The sequence below is a fragment of the Panthera uncia genome (genome assembly GCF_023721935.1).
Source record: "Panthera uncia isolate 11264 chromosome C1 unlocalized genomic scaffold, Puncia_PCG_1.0 HiC_scaffold_3, whole genome shotgun sequence".
Classification (NCBI taxonomy): domain Eukaryota; kingdom Metazoa; phylum Chordata; class Mammalia; order Carnivora; family Felidae; genus Panthera; species Panthera uncia.
Genome location: NW_026057584.1, coordinates 562,629 through 579,310, shown reverse-complemented (window position 1 = coordinate 579,310; position 16,682 = coordinate 562,629). Strand labels below are relative to the sequence as shown.

At 59.0% G+C, this 16,682-nt stretch overlaps 2 protein-coding genes across 6 annotated transcripts in view; both read left to right on the top strand.

The window, feature by feature from the left end:
- Positions 1-4,992, top strand: part of ING5 (inhibitor of growth family member 5) — a 20,776-nt gene extending 15,784 nt beyond the window's left edge. For all 4 annotated transcript variants that reach the window (XM_049614494.1, XM_049614495.1, XM_049614496.1 and 1 more), the window contains exons 6-8: positions 1,221-1,356; positions 1,480-1,541; positions 3,225-4,992. In XM_049614494.1, the coding sequence (XP_049470451.1) occupies positions 1,221-1,356; positions 1,480-1,541; positions 3,225-3,267 (241 nt within the window). In that variant the 3' untranslated portion in view covers positions 3,268-4,992. The remainder of the gene's footprint in view (positions 1-1,220; positions 1,357-1,479; positions 1,542-3,224) is intronic.
- Positions 4,993-9,357: 4,365 nt separating this feature from the next.
- The window catches only part of D2HGDH (D-2-hydroxyglutarate dehydrogenase), a 26,545-nt gene continuing 19,220 nt past the window's right edge, over positions 9,358-16,682 (top strand). The window contains exons 1-2 of one of the 2 annotated variants that reach the window (XM_049614492.1): positions 9,358-9,437; positions 10,300-10,661. In XM_049614492.1, coding sequence (XP_049470449.1) covers positions 10,310-10,661 — 352 coding nt within the window. In that variant the 5' untranslated portion in view covers positions 9,358-9,437; positions 10,300-10,309. Of the gene's footprint in view, positions 9,438-9,510; positions 10,183-10,299; positions 10,662-16,682 lie in introns of those variants that run through there. The other variant, XM_049614493.1, reaches the window with a different exon arrangement.

Genomic DNA, 16,682 nt, shown 5'->3' with positions numbered 1-16,682 from the left:
GGGGGGGCCGGTAGGGAGGACAGTGCTATCTGCAGGGGGGCAGTGTGGCATGCACAGCTGGCCCTGGGTATCTGATGGCAGAGGCACAGAGTGTCCTTAGACGGGCAGTATGGGACAAAGGGGTCGGTGGTTGCCTTCGGGAACCGGACTCTTTGTCGGTGTGTGGAAACGTTGTGGTCTGCCGCGGCTTCGCGGCATCCCTGTCACCAAGTTCCTGGTGTGAACTTGAGGTGTTTCTGTAGCAGGTATACACCTGAGTCACATATGTGTTCTCGATTCTGCAGGGTGAGATAGGGAAGATTGCCTTTCTGTGCTAGTAGGAGCACACCGTCTACACTGCCCCATAGCTGGTAGGTTTGTTTGAAGGCTGCCGAAACATGTAGAAGCCTGAACCCCCAGCCCTCCCTGCTCTAAGGCAGGTGAACGCTTGCTCCGGCTCTCACATCTGCTTGGCTGCAGAGCTGTGGGCCGCTGACACGGAGCGGGGCACGGGCCAGCCAGACCCTGGCCGGGGGTGCTGTGGGGAGTGGGAGGGATAGGCCCCAGCTGACACAGAGGGGAGCACGGGCCGGCCGGACTCTGGCCGGCGGTGGGGGGAGTTGTGGGGAGTGAGGGGGATAGGCCCCAGCTGACACAGAGGGGAGCACAGGCAGGCCGGACTCTGGCCGGGCCGCTGGTTAGTGACCAAGGGGGGCTGCGGAAGGTGGGGGGGCGACAGGCCCGCTTCAGGGGGGTGGGCAGTTGACAGCGGCACATGGTCAGAAGCGGCCCCACTGGGGGGTGGGCAGGAGGGGGCTGGAGGGGCTCCCTAGACCTACTGCTCCAGGGATGGGAAGGGCAGCTGGTGGTTTGTAGGTTTTGGGGTGAAGGTGCTGTGAGCATGAGTGGGGTGGAGGTCTGGCACCAGGTGTGCTGGGTTGGTTGGGGTCCAGGATTCTCAGGTGTCGTCAGCTGGTGGCTGGTGAGTAGGGGTGTTTGCCTGCCCCCAGGGGAGAGGGCCCCTGAGAGGCTGGGGATGGGGGGACTTGGGGCGGGGTGGGCGGGGAGCCCAGGGAACAGGTTGGAGGCAGGAGACAGGGATGGATTCACGACCCCAGAGTGGGTAGTAAGTGCGTCCCCTCATGCCCTCTGGGGTGCCTTTGTGCCCCGTCTTGTCTGGTACGAAGGGGCCGGTCGTTCTCCCCCCACACCTGCTGCTCACTGCTGTGGTTTCTCCGCAGGTCTGAGTTCACCGACACCATCTTGTCCGTGCACCCCTCTGACGTGCTGGACATGCCCGTGGACCCTAATGAGCCCACCTACTGCCTGTGCCACCAGGTGTCCTACGGGGAGATGATAGGCTGTGACAACCCGGACGTGAGTGTGGGCGCCGTGCACGGGCCTCGGGCAGGGCCCCGCACCCAGGGGGGGGGGGGGGGGGGGGGGGGGGGGGGGGGGGCACATGGAGTCCTAACTGCAGCTCTCCCCTCTGCCTTGCAGTGTCCTATCGAGTGGTTTCACTTCGCCTGCGTGGATCTGACCACGAAACCCAAAGGAAAATGGTCAGTATGGGCTCTGCTCGGCCTCTCCCTGCCTGTGGGGCGTCATGAGTGCTGCCCCCACCAGGCCCAGGCTGTGGCCACGGGCAGTCCGTGGGTCCTGCTTCCTGGGGCTGAGCTGGTAGAGGGACATCTGCGCCCCTCGCCTGGGTCCGGTCTCTCAGGATGTTTGCATGGTGCTCCCCTATTTTTGTTAAGCTTCTAAGGAACAGCTTTTCGGAAGCTTTTGATTGAGGTAGAAACTGTGAAATGAGTTCTTTCCCGGGGAGATTTGGGGAAAGACAAAGAGCACAAGCATTAAATCCGAACCTGGGTGAGGCCGGTGACCTGCCATGGGGCTTGTGTTCACCTGGGGAGGGGTGCAGGGTGCTGGGGCAGCTTCTGTCCCTGGTCCGTGTGCCCGCTGGTGGCTTCGGTGTCGTTCCCGAGAGTTAATTTAAGGAAAAAGCAGGTTTTATTTACCTGTGGGTGAAGTGGGTCTCAGTTCTAAAATGTAGGCTCGGAGATTGTCCTCCGTGTTCGCGTGTATGTGGATGGGGGGTGGTGACAGACCCCTGAAGGACAGGCTGTGCTGTCCCCAGGGCTCAGTGGGCAGTGGCTGAGGGGGTGCTCAGGTGCCTGGCCCCATGTGCGTCCCGGCCCCGGGTCGCCTCAGGAAGTCTGAGCAGTGACGCGCAGCCCTTGACTGTGCTCTGCAGCTGGGGCATGGGCACCCGGGTGGGGGGCTGCGGGCCTCCTGCTGGGGCGGGGGGCAGGGACACGTGATTCGGGTTCGGGTTCCGATGTGGGTTTGAGTTGTTGGTGGAACTTCCGGGTGGAAGAGTCAGTGGGTATTGGAAGACGGTTTTGCCTCTTGGGAGGGTCGAGCGGCAGGGGGTCTGTGCCCCGTGGGCAGAGGCGGGGAGGCAGGGTGGGGCTCCCCCCTGTTGTCTAACTCAGGGTTTCTCTGGGGTCTTTCCAGAATCACAAAGTGTTCAGGCTTCTTCCCTATTAAGTGAGATTTGTTCTGACCTGTTCTTGCGGCACGAGCCTGCGTGAGTGCATTTGCCGCTGGAGCCTTGCTTCCTCGGGGGCAGGGCCGGGGGCGCGCTCAGTGCTCGCTCACTGGCACAGACCGGACACTGGGGAATGGGGCGGCCGGGGGGTGGGGGCACAGTCATGTGCATCGGGAGCAGCTGGGAGGTCCCCTGGTGTCACTGACAGCTGCCGTGGTCCAGGCGTGACCAGGAGCGGCCCCCGGTGTCTGAGGCGCTGAGCCTGCCTGCCCAGGGTCCCCGGGGAGCACTCGCCAACCATGCGGGTTCCAGGGCCCTCTCGGCCTGCCCCACCTGCTGGAGCATGCTGGTTCATCCTCCGCCGCGCTGGGTCTGCCGATGTGACCGTGGGTGTCGCCTCCACTTTGGTCCCCGGTGGCCACGTTGTCTCACAGGGAGGGCCAAGAAACTGGGTCAAGAGGCGTATTCGTTCGTACAGACAGTCTTGCTCGTTGACTCGTTTCTGTCACCTTGGAAACACACGCTGGCCACAGCGACTTGCTGGGGGTCTCCCCTTGCCGGGGTGTCCGGTGGGAGAGCCGTGTGCTCTCTGCCGGTGCGGTTTCGGTGACACGGCCACCGTCCCTGGAGACCCGGGGGGCGGGGTGGGCCTCCTCACGCACAGGGCCGATCACCGTGCCTCTCTCCTCAGGTTCTGTCCGCGGTGCGTTCAGGAGAGGAGGAGGAGGAAGTGAGGCTGCTACCTGGGCTGGAAGAGCGAGTTAATGTATTCCTTCCTTCGTGTTGCAATATTTTCTCTTCATTTTAAAACTACCTTGTTTTGAATGATACTTAACAACTCAGTGGCCAGTTGTAAGTCTGGGTATTTCCTGAGACAAGCAAGAATCCACCTGAGCCCTGTTTGCACGAGGAGCGATCTCACAGGGACTTGCCACAGTGACTTCATTCTCGAGACTTCTCGTACGGGGCCCGGCCCCGGGCACGGCAGGTGCACCGAGTGGCCGAGCCTTCCGCGGGCCGGTGAGGTGGGGACCTTCCCACCCGCTGCACCGCCGTCGCTCTGCAGCCCGGGTGTGAGCCTGTGTGGTCCGACCGTCCCGGTGCCACCGCGGCACATCTGTCCCCACAAGGCGTGCGCCCGGAAGCTGGCGAGGCGTTGCTGGAAGGCGTCCTCCGTGTCTCGGTGACCTGCCTGGGACGGTGGGGCTGTCCCCGGAGCGGGAGGGCCCCGCCGCACTGTGCGCTGCCTTGTTCGTCTGGACTCCCAGTTCCCTCCGTGAGGGCTTTACCTGCCGGAGTGAACGGCCCGTCATCAGCAGGCGGGCTGTCGTTGCCGTGACCGCCCGTGAGACGCCTGACCGACGGCTGGTGTGCTGTCGCTCTGGGAATCCCTGATGTTTTACTGTGAAGCTGGACTGCGAAGATGGCAGTCTGCGTGCACGTGAGGCGAGTCCGGTCTGGCGAGGCCGGGCTGATTTTAAACCTGCCGTGTTGCACACTGGTAAGCAGCTCACGTCCGAGGGGACCACGGTTACGTGAGGCCACCCGTGAGTCTGCGGCGCGGCGGTTCTGGAATGAGGCTGGGAAACCGGAGCGCGTTTTCCCTTCAGTCTGCGCTCACCAAACCAGTTTTGAACCGTCGTTCTGGTAACGGTTGGGGGAAGTCGCGTACCTCTGGTTGAGGTCCGTCTGTGGTGGTGTGCGGCATGACTTCTGGGAGCATCTGTGGACCCCGAGACCCCACAGCACCCACTTAGAGGGCTCCGAGGAGCCCCGAAGGGAGAGCCGGTCTCTGTCCTGGAGGCATGAGAAGAAACGCAGGAGGCAGAGTCGAGATGGGAAGTTCCTAGGTGAACAGGAGTCTCCTCTTTATCAGGAGGCCTTCTGGAACAGTGCCCCGCTTCCTCCGATGGCTTGTTCACTGCACGTGTCCTCCTGTTTCTAGTATGTCAGCAAGGCCGGGAGATGCCACGTAGAGAATCTCGGGGAGCCGTGTCGTGCACGGGCCGCCTCGCGCCAGCTCAGCTCGTCGTCCCTAGATGAGCGCTGACTGTTCGCTTTGACGTCAGAGGGCAGTGAGTGTCCAGCCGGGACCTGCGTCCGTGGTTCTCGGAGGGTCAGCCCACAGCAGACACGCCGTCCTGTGTCCTTCCTGGAGCAGGCCGAGTGGCGGGACTTGCTTCCAGGCGACTGCAGGTGGGGTCGGCTCGGCATGTGCGTCCCGGGCTGCGTGGGGAGGGTAGGGGGTTGCCGGGCCTGACAGGCTTTCCCAGAACCGATGCCTTCCTGCTTCTCCGAAAGAAGGGGTGGCGGCTTCGGGTTGAGCGCCGGCCCTCACGAGCCCCTCAGTCTCCACTGCAGCCAAAACCGAGGCTCGTCTGTATTTAGGAACTTAGCTTTTTGTTAACACAGGTGTTTAAAGATTGTGGGGAATAAATTGTGGAAAATTGTCTGCTTCACTCTTTTACCAGTTTTTGTGGAGAGGGTAGGTAAGTACAGTGAGCTTGTGGTGATTCTTTGGAAGCTAGTTTAATATTTGCACTGCCTCTCAGAACACTCGCGGCCGCTGCCATCGTGGAAAGACGGGTGACCGTGGACATAGGCCGATGGCTGGTTGGGTACACTCGATGCCTGGTTTCCGGGGCCTCGAGCATGACAGGAGAGATGGCCGACTTCCATATGAAGCTTACGTGTAAAGTCTGATGGCGTCTCTGCTGTCACCTCTTCTCTTTAGGTTTCTGTGCCTACCTGTTTCTGGTGTTTACTTTTGTCAGTTACATTGATATCTCCCAAAATAACACGCATTTAGCTTTGGAGAAGACAGAAGACATGAGTGGATTAGGAAGATTCCCTGGAATGCTGTTTGGGTCAAGACCGATCGGTTGTCCTTCCCAACTGTGAACAACACTCTGCAAGTCAGAATGACACTCGACAGCAGCGCTTTGCTTGGGGAAGAATGTTCTGCCACCTGGCGTGGCCCTGGTCCCGAGGACTACTGCTTGAGGCCAGCCGCCTTCATCCTGGGGTGATTCCTACCAGACCCCGTCTGCCTCCCAGGCGCTGGATCGGACCCAGAGGGGGCTGCAGAGCCCTGTTTCTTGGGTTGAGGGGGTCCAGGCTGGGCCCTGCGGTCCCTCTTGGAGCTGTATCTGAGCCAAGGGTGTGGGCCCTCCGCGGCCGCGGGGTTTCCGTGTAAGGGAAGGAGTACCTTGTTTGAGGAGAATCTGCACGTTCCTCATTCTCAGTGCTAGATTATCAGTCAGCAGCTCGACAGACAGCCTCTCATTTTCCCACAGGAGGACACATGCTGCACTTATAAACTGAACCCCAACCTTCCCCCCACCCCCCCCATCTGTGGCTGCGCTGGTGGAGCTGCTGGCTGGGGTGACCGTCCCCACTGCACAGGCTGGGGCCCTGGGCGAGTGGATATGAAATGGGACTGGCCAGGGTCACGGGAGCCTGGTGGCTTCGAGTCTGCCCAGGGCAGCAAATGCTGAAGACACAGCCACAGGAATGCTGGCGGTTTGCTGGGCTGCCTGGGGACACTGGGCAGCTGGCGGTTTGCTGGGCTGCGGACGACACTGGGCAGCTGGGTGCCAGTCCTGTCCCTGGGCGGCCGCGTGGCTCTCTGCCTCACGACTTGTGGCTGGCAGCCGTTGGCAAGGAAGGCTTCGAGCTGTCACGCTGTCCGAACAACACCCCCCCCCCCCCCGCCCCCACCCCCATGTGGCCGGAGCCGGAATAGACACTTAATCATGGGCCTTGGTGACTGAAGGTTTTCCTCAATTGCTAGTGAGCCGTGGCTGGTCTTCGCTACCTGTGCTGAGAGGAATTTTAAAACAGGAAGCCTAAGAAAAACGTTCTCATTCAGGAGAGAAGTCTATGAAGTTTCTTTCTTTCTACAAATGTATTTTGTGGTGTTCACTTTGACCACATTTCATCCAAAAAGATGATGCAGCTTTAACATGAATGTTACATTTTATTTTCAAGGAATTATCTATGTTCCCTTTGTAAAGGAAAGATAATATTGTAAATCTTTTTATTAAATAATGTAAAGATGTATATCTGTATTTTTGGATCATGTTATAGATTATGGATATATTGTTTAATAAATAAAGTATTTTTTGGAATAAATGTTTGAGGATGAGTCATTCCAGGAAATGTGAAAACTTCTACGTTGTGGCCAGAGATGGTAAGTGTATTCTCCGTGGAATTTTTTTTTTTTTTTTTTTTTTAGACAGGTAACACAAATGGGGGGAGGGGGGCAGAGAGAGAGATAGAGAGAGAAAGAGAGAATCCCAAGCAGAGTCCCTAGTCCCTGCTGTCAATGCAGAGCCTGATGCAGGGCTCGAGCTCACGAACTATGAGATCATGACATGAGCCAAAGCTGGACGCTCAACCGACTGAGCCACCCAGGCACCCCTCCGTAGAATTTTAAAGGGACGGGCAGTGAATGGGAGCAGAGGAGTTTCCCTGGCCACGGGCCTGGGCAGGACCCTGGGCCTCAGCTGTTACGTGGTGTCAGAAGCTGATCCCTAAGCTCACAAGAAATGTCAGTGTAGAATACTTGGAGTGGCTATTTCATAGAAGCATAAAGCACTTTCTCTGGAACAGAAGGCTTGCCCTTGAGATCTGCATAGATGTCAAGACCCCTTTGGGAACTAAATAGTTCTTAGGACATTTCCTTGAGGAGAGTTAATGGTCAGGGCACCGAAACCCAGCTTGGTCACCATGATGGAGAGGCACAGCCTCTCAGCACACCCAGAGTCCTTGCTTGAGGGGAGCAGGAGATTCTGGAGGAAGGGCCTGGAATGCTGCCACGTGCATGGATTTCCTTTGGGCACTCCTAAAGGAACCTGCAGCCACCTGTTGTGGTGACCGCCTAGGAAAAGGGAACACCAGTGTTTTTGGGTGGGGGTGGTAATCTTCACTGGCTCTGAATTGTTACTAAGTCTCAGAGGTCCAGGAGGGCTACCTTGATCAAGTGGTGACATTTGTCTGAGCGGGTCCACAGATCCCTGTGGTTATCGTCCCAGGACCTGAACGTGCCATGCAAAGAGACTTGAGAACCGGCAGGATTCCCACACGGATTCCACACGGACCTTGGAGCAAGGGCCGTCATGGTAGGGACGGGCAGGTGGAAGTCTCTGGGACGTCATCTCCCTGGTCAGGACGGCAATCCAAAGGCAGGGTGCATCCTCGATGAGAGGGTGCAGTGGTGGTGTACTTAGCACACCTGTAAGGAGGCGGGCAGGTTGTAAGGAGTATGGTTGGTTGAAGACACAGGTGGTGCACCCAGATGCGGCATTGCTGCCGCTGCCGTCTCGGCGCGTGGCATGCCGTCACTGACCTGGCAAGTGCTTGTTCTCTGCCAGTTTGTAAGGCCACCAGGATCCACTCTATGTGGCAAAGCCAGCTGTGCACCTTACGGTTCTGTGAACACCCGCCCTACAGCCACGTGGGCCAGACGTCTTCGTTATCTTACCCTTCCCCAGAACATGCCGCCGTCTGCTCTGCCATCGGCATATGGAATTGGATGAGCCCGACAACCAGTGGAGATGCCTCGGTAGGATGGCTGGGAGCCGGGGGGTGCGTGGGGGATGAGCCCCACCCTGGTACCAGGTACTGTGTCAGGAAGGCAGAAGCCACTTTAGTGACGGTGACGGGACGATGGTTGCAGGAGGCGGCTACCACTCTTAAGTCTGGGGGTTTCTGGGGTTGGCAGCTTGGAGGAGGGGCACTGATTAGGACTCAGAGCCCTGAGGAGGGCGGGCTGCTCGGCTGGCGGGTAAGATGTTTGGGAAGGGGTGCCCCGTGGAGCCGGGACTCCTGTCCCAGGACAGGGTCTTTCTCAGCTGGCCTGGCCACCCCTGAGGGAATTGGTGAGGCTGGGACCTGGCGCCAGGCTGCTGGGGTGATGCTGCAGGGAGTATCCATCAGGCCAGGAGCTTCCTCTTCCTCCCTCCCTCTGCCATTGTCTTTCTCAGGTGCCCTGGCCTAACAGGCCCCACAGACCAGTGGTCAAAGGGCATGTCAGAGCTGGGTGGCAGGCAGAAACCTGGAGGGGTTGTAACAGGCAGCCGCCAGGCCAGACTGCCACCACTTCCCTGCCTGGGTGTGGTTTTCCGGTCCCCCAGCCCCAGTGCGGTCCCTCCGAGGTCGCCTCACTTGAGTCCCAGGCCTGGGCCTTTGTTCAGGAAAATGTTCAGGCTGTGTGTGCGCAGGCAGCTTTCTGAGCTTCTTGGGTTCTGCCTGTAATGCGTGCCCAACTTGCAGAAGTGTCTGCCCTCTGGCTGGAGGTGGGGTAGGGGCAGGGCGTTGGGCGCTTGGGAGCCAGAGTTCCCTGGGGGGGGGGGTGGGGGGTGCAGGGACTTGGGATCAGAGTTGCGGGGGGGGGGGCCCCCTGATGGGGGGCAGAGTTCCCTGGGGGGAGCCAGAGACCCCTGGGGGGGGGGGGGCAGAGTTCCCTGGGGGGAAACCAGAGATCCCTGGGAGGGGCAGAGTTCCCTGAGGGGGAACTAGAGACCCCTGGCGGAGGGCAGAGTTTTCTGGAGGGTGCCCTGCAGTAGGAAGAGAGAAGGGACAGTCAGGGCGGGCCACGGTAGGACCTGGCCTTGGGAAGGGGCGGGAGGGTGTGGGGGGAGCCCCGCAAGGCGTGCCGAACGCGGTTCAAAGCCTTCTGCCCGCGATGCGCAGAGGACCCGGGCACGCAACCCGGCGCACCGCAGGCCTGGGGGCAGGGCTTGAGGGCGCCCGTCTCGCGGGAGGCGGGGCCTAGAAGACGCGGGGGCGGGGCCCAGGGCGGGATCGGAGGGACGCCGGTGCGCAGGCTCAGTCGGCCGTGGCTCTGGCGGCGCAAGGCCTGCGGCGGCGGTGGCGGCAGCGGCGGGACGGGGACGCGGACGTGAGTGCGTGCGCGCGGCCGCCGGGGGTCTGTGGCTGAAGGGCCGCGAGTCGGGGCGGCGGGCTGGGGGCGTCGCGCGCCGAGGCCGTTCTCGAGTGCGAGCCCGCCGGGTTACGTGCCGTCACGTGGGCGCGCGGGCCCGACTCCCGGCCGCGGCTCGAGCCCGCGCTCTCGTTCTTCGGCCCCTGGCGGTGGCGCGCGTGCCGCGGGGAGGCTCGGAGAGGCGCGCTCATTTTCCCCAGGTCGCGCAGCGCTGGTGAACCCCGCGGGCAGCGCTGGCACGCGCGCCGGTTCAGGTTGTCTGAGCTCCAGAAGAGGGGCGCGTCCCCGTCCCCTGTCCCCTCGCCTGGGTAGGTCTGGGGGCTCCCTGTACACGTCGAAAGTCGCCTGCAGCTCGGCGGGCAGCCGGAGAAGCTTCCTTACCCCGCCCTTTCCTTTGCTACACTTTTTACACTTGGTAACGTACACGTACGACATAAAACGTACCATTCCAACCATTGTCAGTTGTACTCAGTGGCTTCCACCCCTTTTCGTGTCTTCAGGCCTGGTTTAGTCCTGAAGGGCGAGGGGCTAAAAGACAGCTTTGTGACGGCAAATGTCAGACTGTCAGAGGGTGGCGCATCTGGCTCCCAGCCAGGTGTGCAACTCAGGGCATTCCCGAGAGGGGGGTCCTGCAGGAAAACAGCCCGGGTCAGAATCGAGGGCAGCGCCCCTGCTCTCGGACCGCCTCCCCCCTGGACAGCAGGTCTGTTCCTGGACCTGGCCCGGACTTGGACGCCTCGGGCTCCTCTCCGGGCAGGTGCTTGCCTCTTCCCAGGTCCTAGTGTTTCAGAGTCACAGGTCCCATCCCTTGCTTTTGTAGGGCAAGGGCGATGGCACCCCATCTGGTGCAGCCTGGGTGGCGCTTCTGGCGGCAGGCGGCGTGCACTCTGGGAGCCTCTGTGCAGCACAGGACATGGGCAGGGACGTCCAGGATCCCCAGGCTGGGCAGCCCGTGGGGAGCCACGGCCACCAGCCCCCGGGTCTACAGAAGTGGCTTTTCCACGTCCCCCCGGGCCCCGGAGGTGATGCTGACCCGGGAGCGTTACCCTGTGAAGCGGCTGCCATTCTCCGTGGTGTCTGGGGAAGACCTGGCAGCCTTTGAACGCATCGTCCCCGGCAGGGTCATCACAGACCCAGAGGTGCTGGAGGCTTCAAATGTGGACTGGCTTCGAACGGTCCGAGGTGAGTGAGGGTCTGTGCACACCGTGTCCCTCAGGAGGACGGCGGTGTGTGCTAGCAGTGAGAGGAGATAAGACAGCACTGAGCTCCGGGTAGAGGACCACGGGGTGACTGTCACATATGCCTTCTTTTTTTTTAAATTTTTATTATTTATTTTATTTTATTTTATTTTTTACTTTTTGAGAGAGAGAGACGGAGCACAAACAGGGGAAGGGGCAGAGAGAGAGGGGGACACAGAATCCGAAGCAGGCTCCAGGCTCTGAGCTGTCAGCACAGAGCCCGACGTGGGCCTCGAACTTACGGACCGTGAGATCATGACCTGAGCTAAAGTTGGACACTTAACCACCTAAGCCACGCAGGTGCCCCCACGTAGCCTTTCTTACACTGAAGAAAAGCTGTATTGTGGTTTTAAAGTGTTCTGAGAACAAAATTCATAGAGGTTTATTGGTGGTATGTGACATCTGCGAATAAAAGCAGTGTCCCCTGGCTGCTCTGAGGGGGGTGTGCCGGTCCCTGCAGCTGCCCTAACAGCCACCCACTGGGTGGTTTACAACAGGATGTAGTCTGTCTGATCAAGGCATGGGCAGGGCCGTGCTCCCTCCAGAGGCCCTGGCGCAGGCTCCTTCCTGCCTTGTCCAGCTCCTGGTGGCCCCGGGCATCCCTGGGTTGTGACGGCTTCCGTGGGTCTCCGGCTCCATCCTCACGTGGCTTCTCCCCATGTGTGTCTGTGTCTGAGGTGTCCCTCTGCTTCTCTTGTAAGGACCCCTGTCATCCCCCCGAATCCAGGATGATTTCGTCTCTAGATCCTTGGTCTAATTACATGTGCAAACACCCTTATCCAGATGAGGTCCGGTGCACAGGTTCTGAGGGACAGGACGTGGACCCTCTGCCCCTGGCATGTCGCTGGGACAAGGTGTGGGGCTGCTGTTTGGCCACCCCTGCCTCCCTCCTCTCACCACACCTGTCTGCACCAGCACACGCCTGGGCACCTGCTTGGTGGTTCTCGTCCGTCCAGACCCAGCATACCCTTCCCATGAGAAAGATTTTGTAAGTCTCTTCTCTCCTGAAATGTGTTCAGCGGTAACGTAACCCGTCTACTCAGACAATGATCAAAACCCAGCACGACGTCTTTGCTGTAGTATTGAAGAGACCTAGGAGACAACCAGTTTACAACGAAGTAATGTATTTGTTTATTTTTTCAAATGTTCTTTTATTTTTGAGACACACACACACACACACACACACACACACACACACACAGAGCATGAGTAGGGACGGGGCAGAGAGAGAGGGAGACACAGAATCCGAAGCAGGCTCTAGGCTCTGAGCTGTCAGCACAGAGCCCATCTTGGGGCTCGAACTCACGAACCGTGAGATCACGACCTGAGCCGAAGTCTGACACCCAAGTGACTGAGCCCCCCAGGTGCCCCACGAAGTAATGTATTTATTTCTGCTGTGTTGGTTGTGATCTCTCCTCTTTCATTCTTGATTTTATGTATTTGGGTCCTTTCCCTTTTTGATCAAACTGGCTAGGGATTTATCAATTTTGTTAATTCTTTCAAAGAACCAGCTTCTGGTTTCATTGATCTGTTCTTCTGGGTTTTTTTTTTGTTTGTTTGTTTTTTTGTTTTTTTGGGGGGTTTAGATAGCATTGATTTCTGCTCTAACCTTTATTATTTCCTGTCTTCTGCTGGTTTGGGGTTTAATTTGCTGCTCTTTTTCTAGCTCTTTAAGGCGTAAGGTTAGGTTGTGTATCTTTCTTCCTTCTTTAGGAAGGCCTGGGTTGCTATATACCGAAGTAACGTATTTAAATACATAATGCCTGGATGGGCCGGGCAGCCCTGTCTGCAGGCTGGGCCTGGACTTAGCCCCTGCAAGGGCTGTGCTGTTGGTGGGGAGAACTCCGAGGAGGGTCCACAGCAGCTGGGAAATACTGTGCGTCTTGAACCAGTGCGTGGTCTTGAGCGATTGGGATTAGGGTGTGGGCTCAGGCAACGTAGGCGGCTCCTGTGAGGAGGCTGGAGACATGGGAAGTCCTTGGCCTGTTCTTTACGGGCCAAGCGCCTGAGAGTAGCAGGGCTCCCAGCCCCACCCTGCCTGCTAAGTGGGGACCCCACAGGGGTGACGTGGCCCCACCGAGAGCCCCCCACCCGCACAGGGTCTGCAGGCTCACGTGCACTCCTCCTGGAAGCAGGACAGAGTGCTGTCCACCCCAGGCTCAGCCGGGCCGGGCCCCCATCCCGGCTTGGCACCGCTGCCTGGCTGGCCCTTGGCCAGATGGACCTGAGCTCCACTGCCCATAAACGGGGGAGGGGCTCCCACCTTGGAGGTAAGAACCCAGTGTGCTTGGTGCTCGAGGCTTGGGGTGTCTTCCTTCCGGGCCTCCAGAGCGGGTGGAAACGGTGCCTGGGATGGAGACCGTGTGCCTCCTCAACCTGGGCAAGGGCGGGCTGTCCCCTGGGGGCCCTTCCTAGGAGCCTCACGCTGGACGGCCTGTCCGCCTGCAAGGCTGCACATCGTGTGTGCCTGCGTGGGGGACCCCCCACTGCCGAGACCCTGACTCGGGAGGCTGGCACTGCAGCCAGCCCACCTCCGAGCGTCCACGCGGTGGGTGTCCGCTGAAATAGTTTGTTGAATTTTTCTCGAAATAGCCCTTTACGTGGCTTTCTTTGGGGGAGAAAGCAGCTCTAAACTAAACTACACTTTAACATTTTAATCTTGGAGTTGTATAGAAGATACAGCCAGTAAATGCTGATTAGGGCTTCGTGATTCTTTTTTAAAGGTTTATTTATTGTGAGAGAGAGCATGCACGCAGGGGAGGGGTGGAGGGGAGAGGGAGAGAGAGAGTCCCAAGCAGGTTCCACGGTGTCAGTGCAGAGCCCAATTCAGGGCTCGAATCCGTGATGGTGAGATCATGATCTGAGCTGAAATCAAGAGCTGGACACTTAACTGACTGAACCACCCCGGCACCCCAGAGCTTCATAATTTTTTAAAGCATAGTCTTTATTTGAAATGGAAGCTGTCATTAAATATCTTGCCCAAACATTAGGTCACTTGCTCAGAGGTGAATCCCAGAGATTTAGTGAGCGCCTCACCGAGTGCGGGTCTGGGGGTCCCAAATGTGAAGACGTACAGGAGGCTGACCTGAGGGACAGGGGCACGAACGGGGTGGGCTGCACGCCAGGTGGCCGTGAGGGCCTGGGAGGCCAGCACAGGCGGTTTTCTCGGGGCACGAGGGTGTTCCGGGGCCGGAATCGCCAGTGCAAAGCCCTCGGCAAGGCCACGCTTGGCGTGTTTGTGGGCTCGTGAGACCTGTGTGCAGCTGCGGTGGGTTGGGGAGGGGAGGGGAGGTCAGAGAGCAAGGGGCTAGGTCGTCGAGACCTCTAGGGCCGTGTGGGTCCTGGCTTCTCCCCTGAGCCGATGGGGAGCTACTGGGAGGCCCTGGGAAGAGAGGGGCCCGTGGCCTGACCGTGGCTGCCGCGTGGGGCACAGGCTTTCACGGCCCAGTCAGGGAAGCCCGGAGGAGCTCGGAGAAGACTCACAGCGTGAGTCTTCAAGGGGCCGTCAGGAGAGATGGGCTCGGGTGCCAGGTGTGCGTGTGGAAAGAAGAGTCCCGGGTTTGCTGATGGCCAGCTGGGAGCCCTCGGGGCCATGTCTGTTGTGGGGCAGTTGGGAGCCCTGGGGTCTGTCTGCTGTGGTGGGTGACGTGCGTTCACGGAGGGCGGTCTCCCACACCCGGGAGGGGCCGTGGGCCAGGTGGGTGCCTTCCGTCCCGCAAGCCCGGTGGCATCCAGAGTGTGGGAGAGGAGCCAGCTTCTGCCGGGGAGTCGGGATGGTGGAAGGAGAAGGTGGCAGAAGGCTCAGAAGCCACAGGAAACAGCTGCCCCAGCGAGAACTTGGGCCGACCGTGGCTCTCCGCTGGGTGAGGGAGCTGCTGGCAGACGGCGGGCTGGATGCTGTGCTGCCCTGACCCGTGTGCGGCTTTTGCTGGCTTGGGCAGTTCTGGGGCCTCTTCCACTCAGACACCCTTTCCCGCAGTCCTGGGCCATGTCCCCAAGCCGCGTCTTTGATGATTTCCTGTTCTCTCTGTGGGTGCCTGCTGTTGACATATTAGAGCATTTCCTCTCCCGTTACGAGGTAAATGTCCCAAGAGTGGGACATCTTGCCTGTTTTCATTCTCCGTGCCCTCAGCAGGCCCCGACACACAGGGTGGGCACACAGACACCGTTGGGATCCCTGCAGTAGGTGACTGAAGCCTGCAGGGTCTTCACGGGTGGCCAGGGTCCCTGGACTGTGCTGTCCCAAAGGAGCAGGGCTGGAGGGCAGACATGGTTTGTTTGATGAAAACCGAATGCCAAGGGGCTTTCAGAATCCGGATGTGACACCGGCACAGAGGATGCCAAGAAGGCAGCGCCACGGATCTGGCGTCGACGAAGGCCTTCGCTGAGCTCAGCCGGTTGTGGCTCTCAACGGACAGAGGGATTTGCAGACGTGCAGGCTGAACAGCTAAACGGAGCGAAAAAGCACGCGCATCTTACAGATACAGAGCTCACGGCCTTGGTGGATGAGACTGGCAGGTTACGAAGGTGTAGGAACCATGTGTCCTCTCCAATTCAAGGAGGTAACTCACAACAATGAGCTGCTAGAGAAACAGAAAATAGAAAAAAGAATGAAAGAATTAGAACAGAAAAGAATCCTCCCTGAGCGGAGTGTCAAGGAAGCTGAGGACAGCGTCTGGGAGGCGCTGATGGCACGGAGGGCCCAGGTGGCAGGCTCTGGGGAAGCTTGCTACCCCCTCCCGTTGCCGGCACGGGCAGAGGGGCCCACATGGGGAAACGCCCTCTCTTCTGCCCCGATGGGCACTTTATTTGGATGATTTGGTAATCCTGTGTTTCCTCCATCACCCCGATCCCCTTTCGGATCCTGGCTCTGCCCGCCACCCCCGCTCAGGGCACTCTTCTCCCCGGGGTGGGGGGTGGGGGGTGGGTTGAGTCACGAACTCCCGGGGGGGGGGGGACAGTGGGAGCCGGGCGGGTAGGGGAGCTCTGCCCGAGCCTACTACTAGTTATGCTGGTTGGACCAAGGAAAGGTGTCTGTGCCCCACCCACTCTGCTTCCTCTAGCCCAAGGATGAGAGCGGATGGCCAGAGGGGCCGAGGGTTTCAGCCTCCACTCCTCCCTGTCCCGTCCCCTCCAGAGCTTTGGCGCTGTTCCCTCTGCAGCGAAGCCTTTCCTGCTTTCCCCCTTTCTGTTCCTCTCATGAAGCCCTCAACCTGTGAGTCTCCACACAGATAAGGAAGAAAGGAGACGGGGACACAGCTGAATTTAAGTGAACCTTGGTGGCAGTCTGCCTGAAGATGCCTTCCTGGGTTCCTCCCACACGTTCCGAGAGAAAACGCGGAAATAAGCCAGCAGCACCTCCACGGCTGCCTCCCTCTGGCCCGTGTCATCAGGTGGTCCCCGCAATCCCAGGGTCTCCTGGAGCCTTGGGGCAGTGGTGAGCCGGAGCTGGCCTGTCCTGGCTCTGGACAGCCAGTTATCAAACAGTTGTTAGAGGGGCACCTGGGTGGCTCAGTCGGTTAAGCATCCGACTCTTGATCTCAGCTCGGGTCCTCATCTCAGGGTCGAGAGGTCACGCCCTGTGCTTGCTCCACACTAGGCGTGAGGCCTACTTAAAAAAAAACTCTTAGAATTCTGTTGCAGACCAGTTGTAAAACACAGCCATTACTAAAAATTAAGTTACATAGATATGTAATTAAATTACGTTTAAAACAAGGATAATAAAAGGTGCCTGGGGGGCTCAGTCGGTTAAGTGTCTGACTTCGGCTCGGGTCATGATCTCACGGCTTGTTAGTTCGAGCCCCACGTCGGGCTCTGTGCCGACAGCTCAGAGCCTGGAGCCTGCTTTGGATTCTGTGTCTCCCTCTCTCTCTGCCCCTCCCTTGCTCGAGCTCTGTCAGCCCCTCTCTCAAAAATAAAAAATAAAATAAAATAAAATAAAATAAAATAAAATAAAATAAAATAA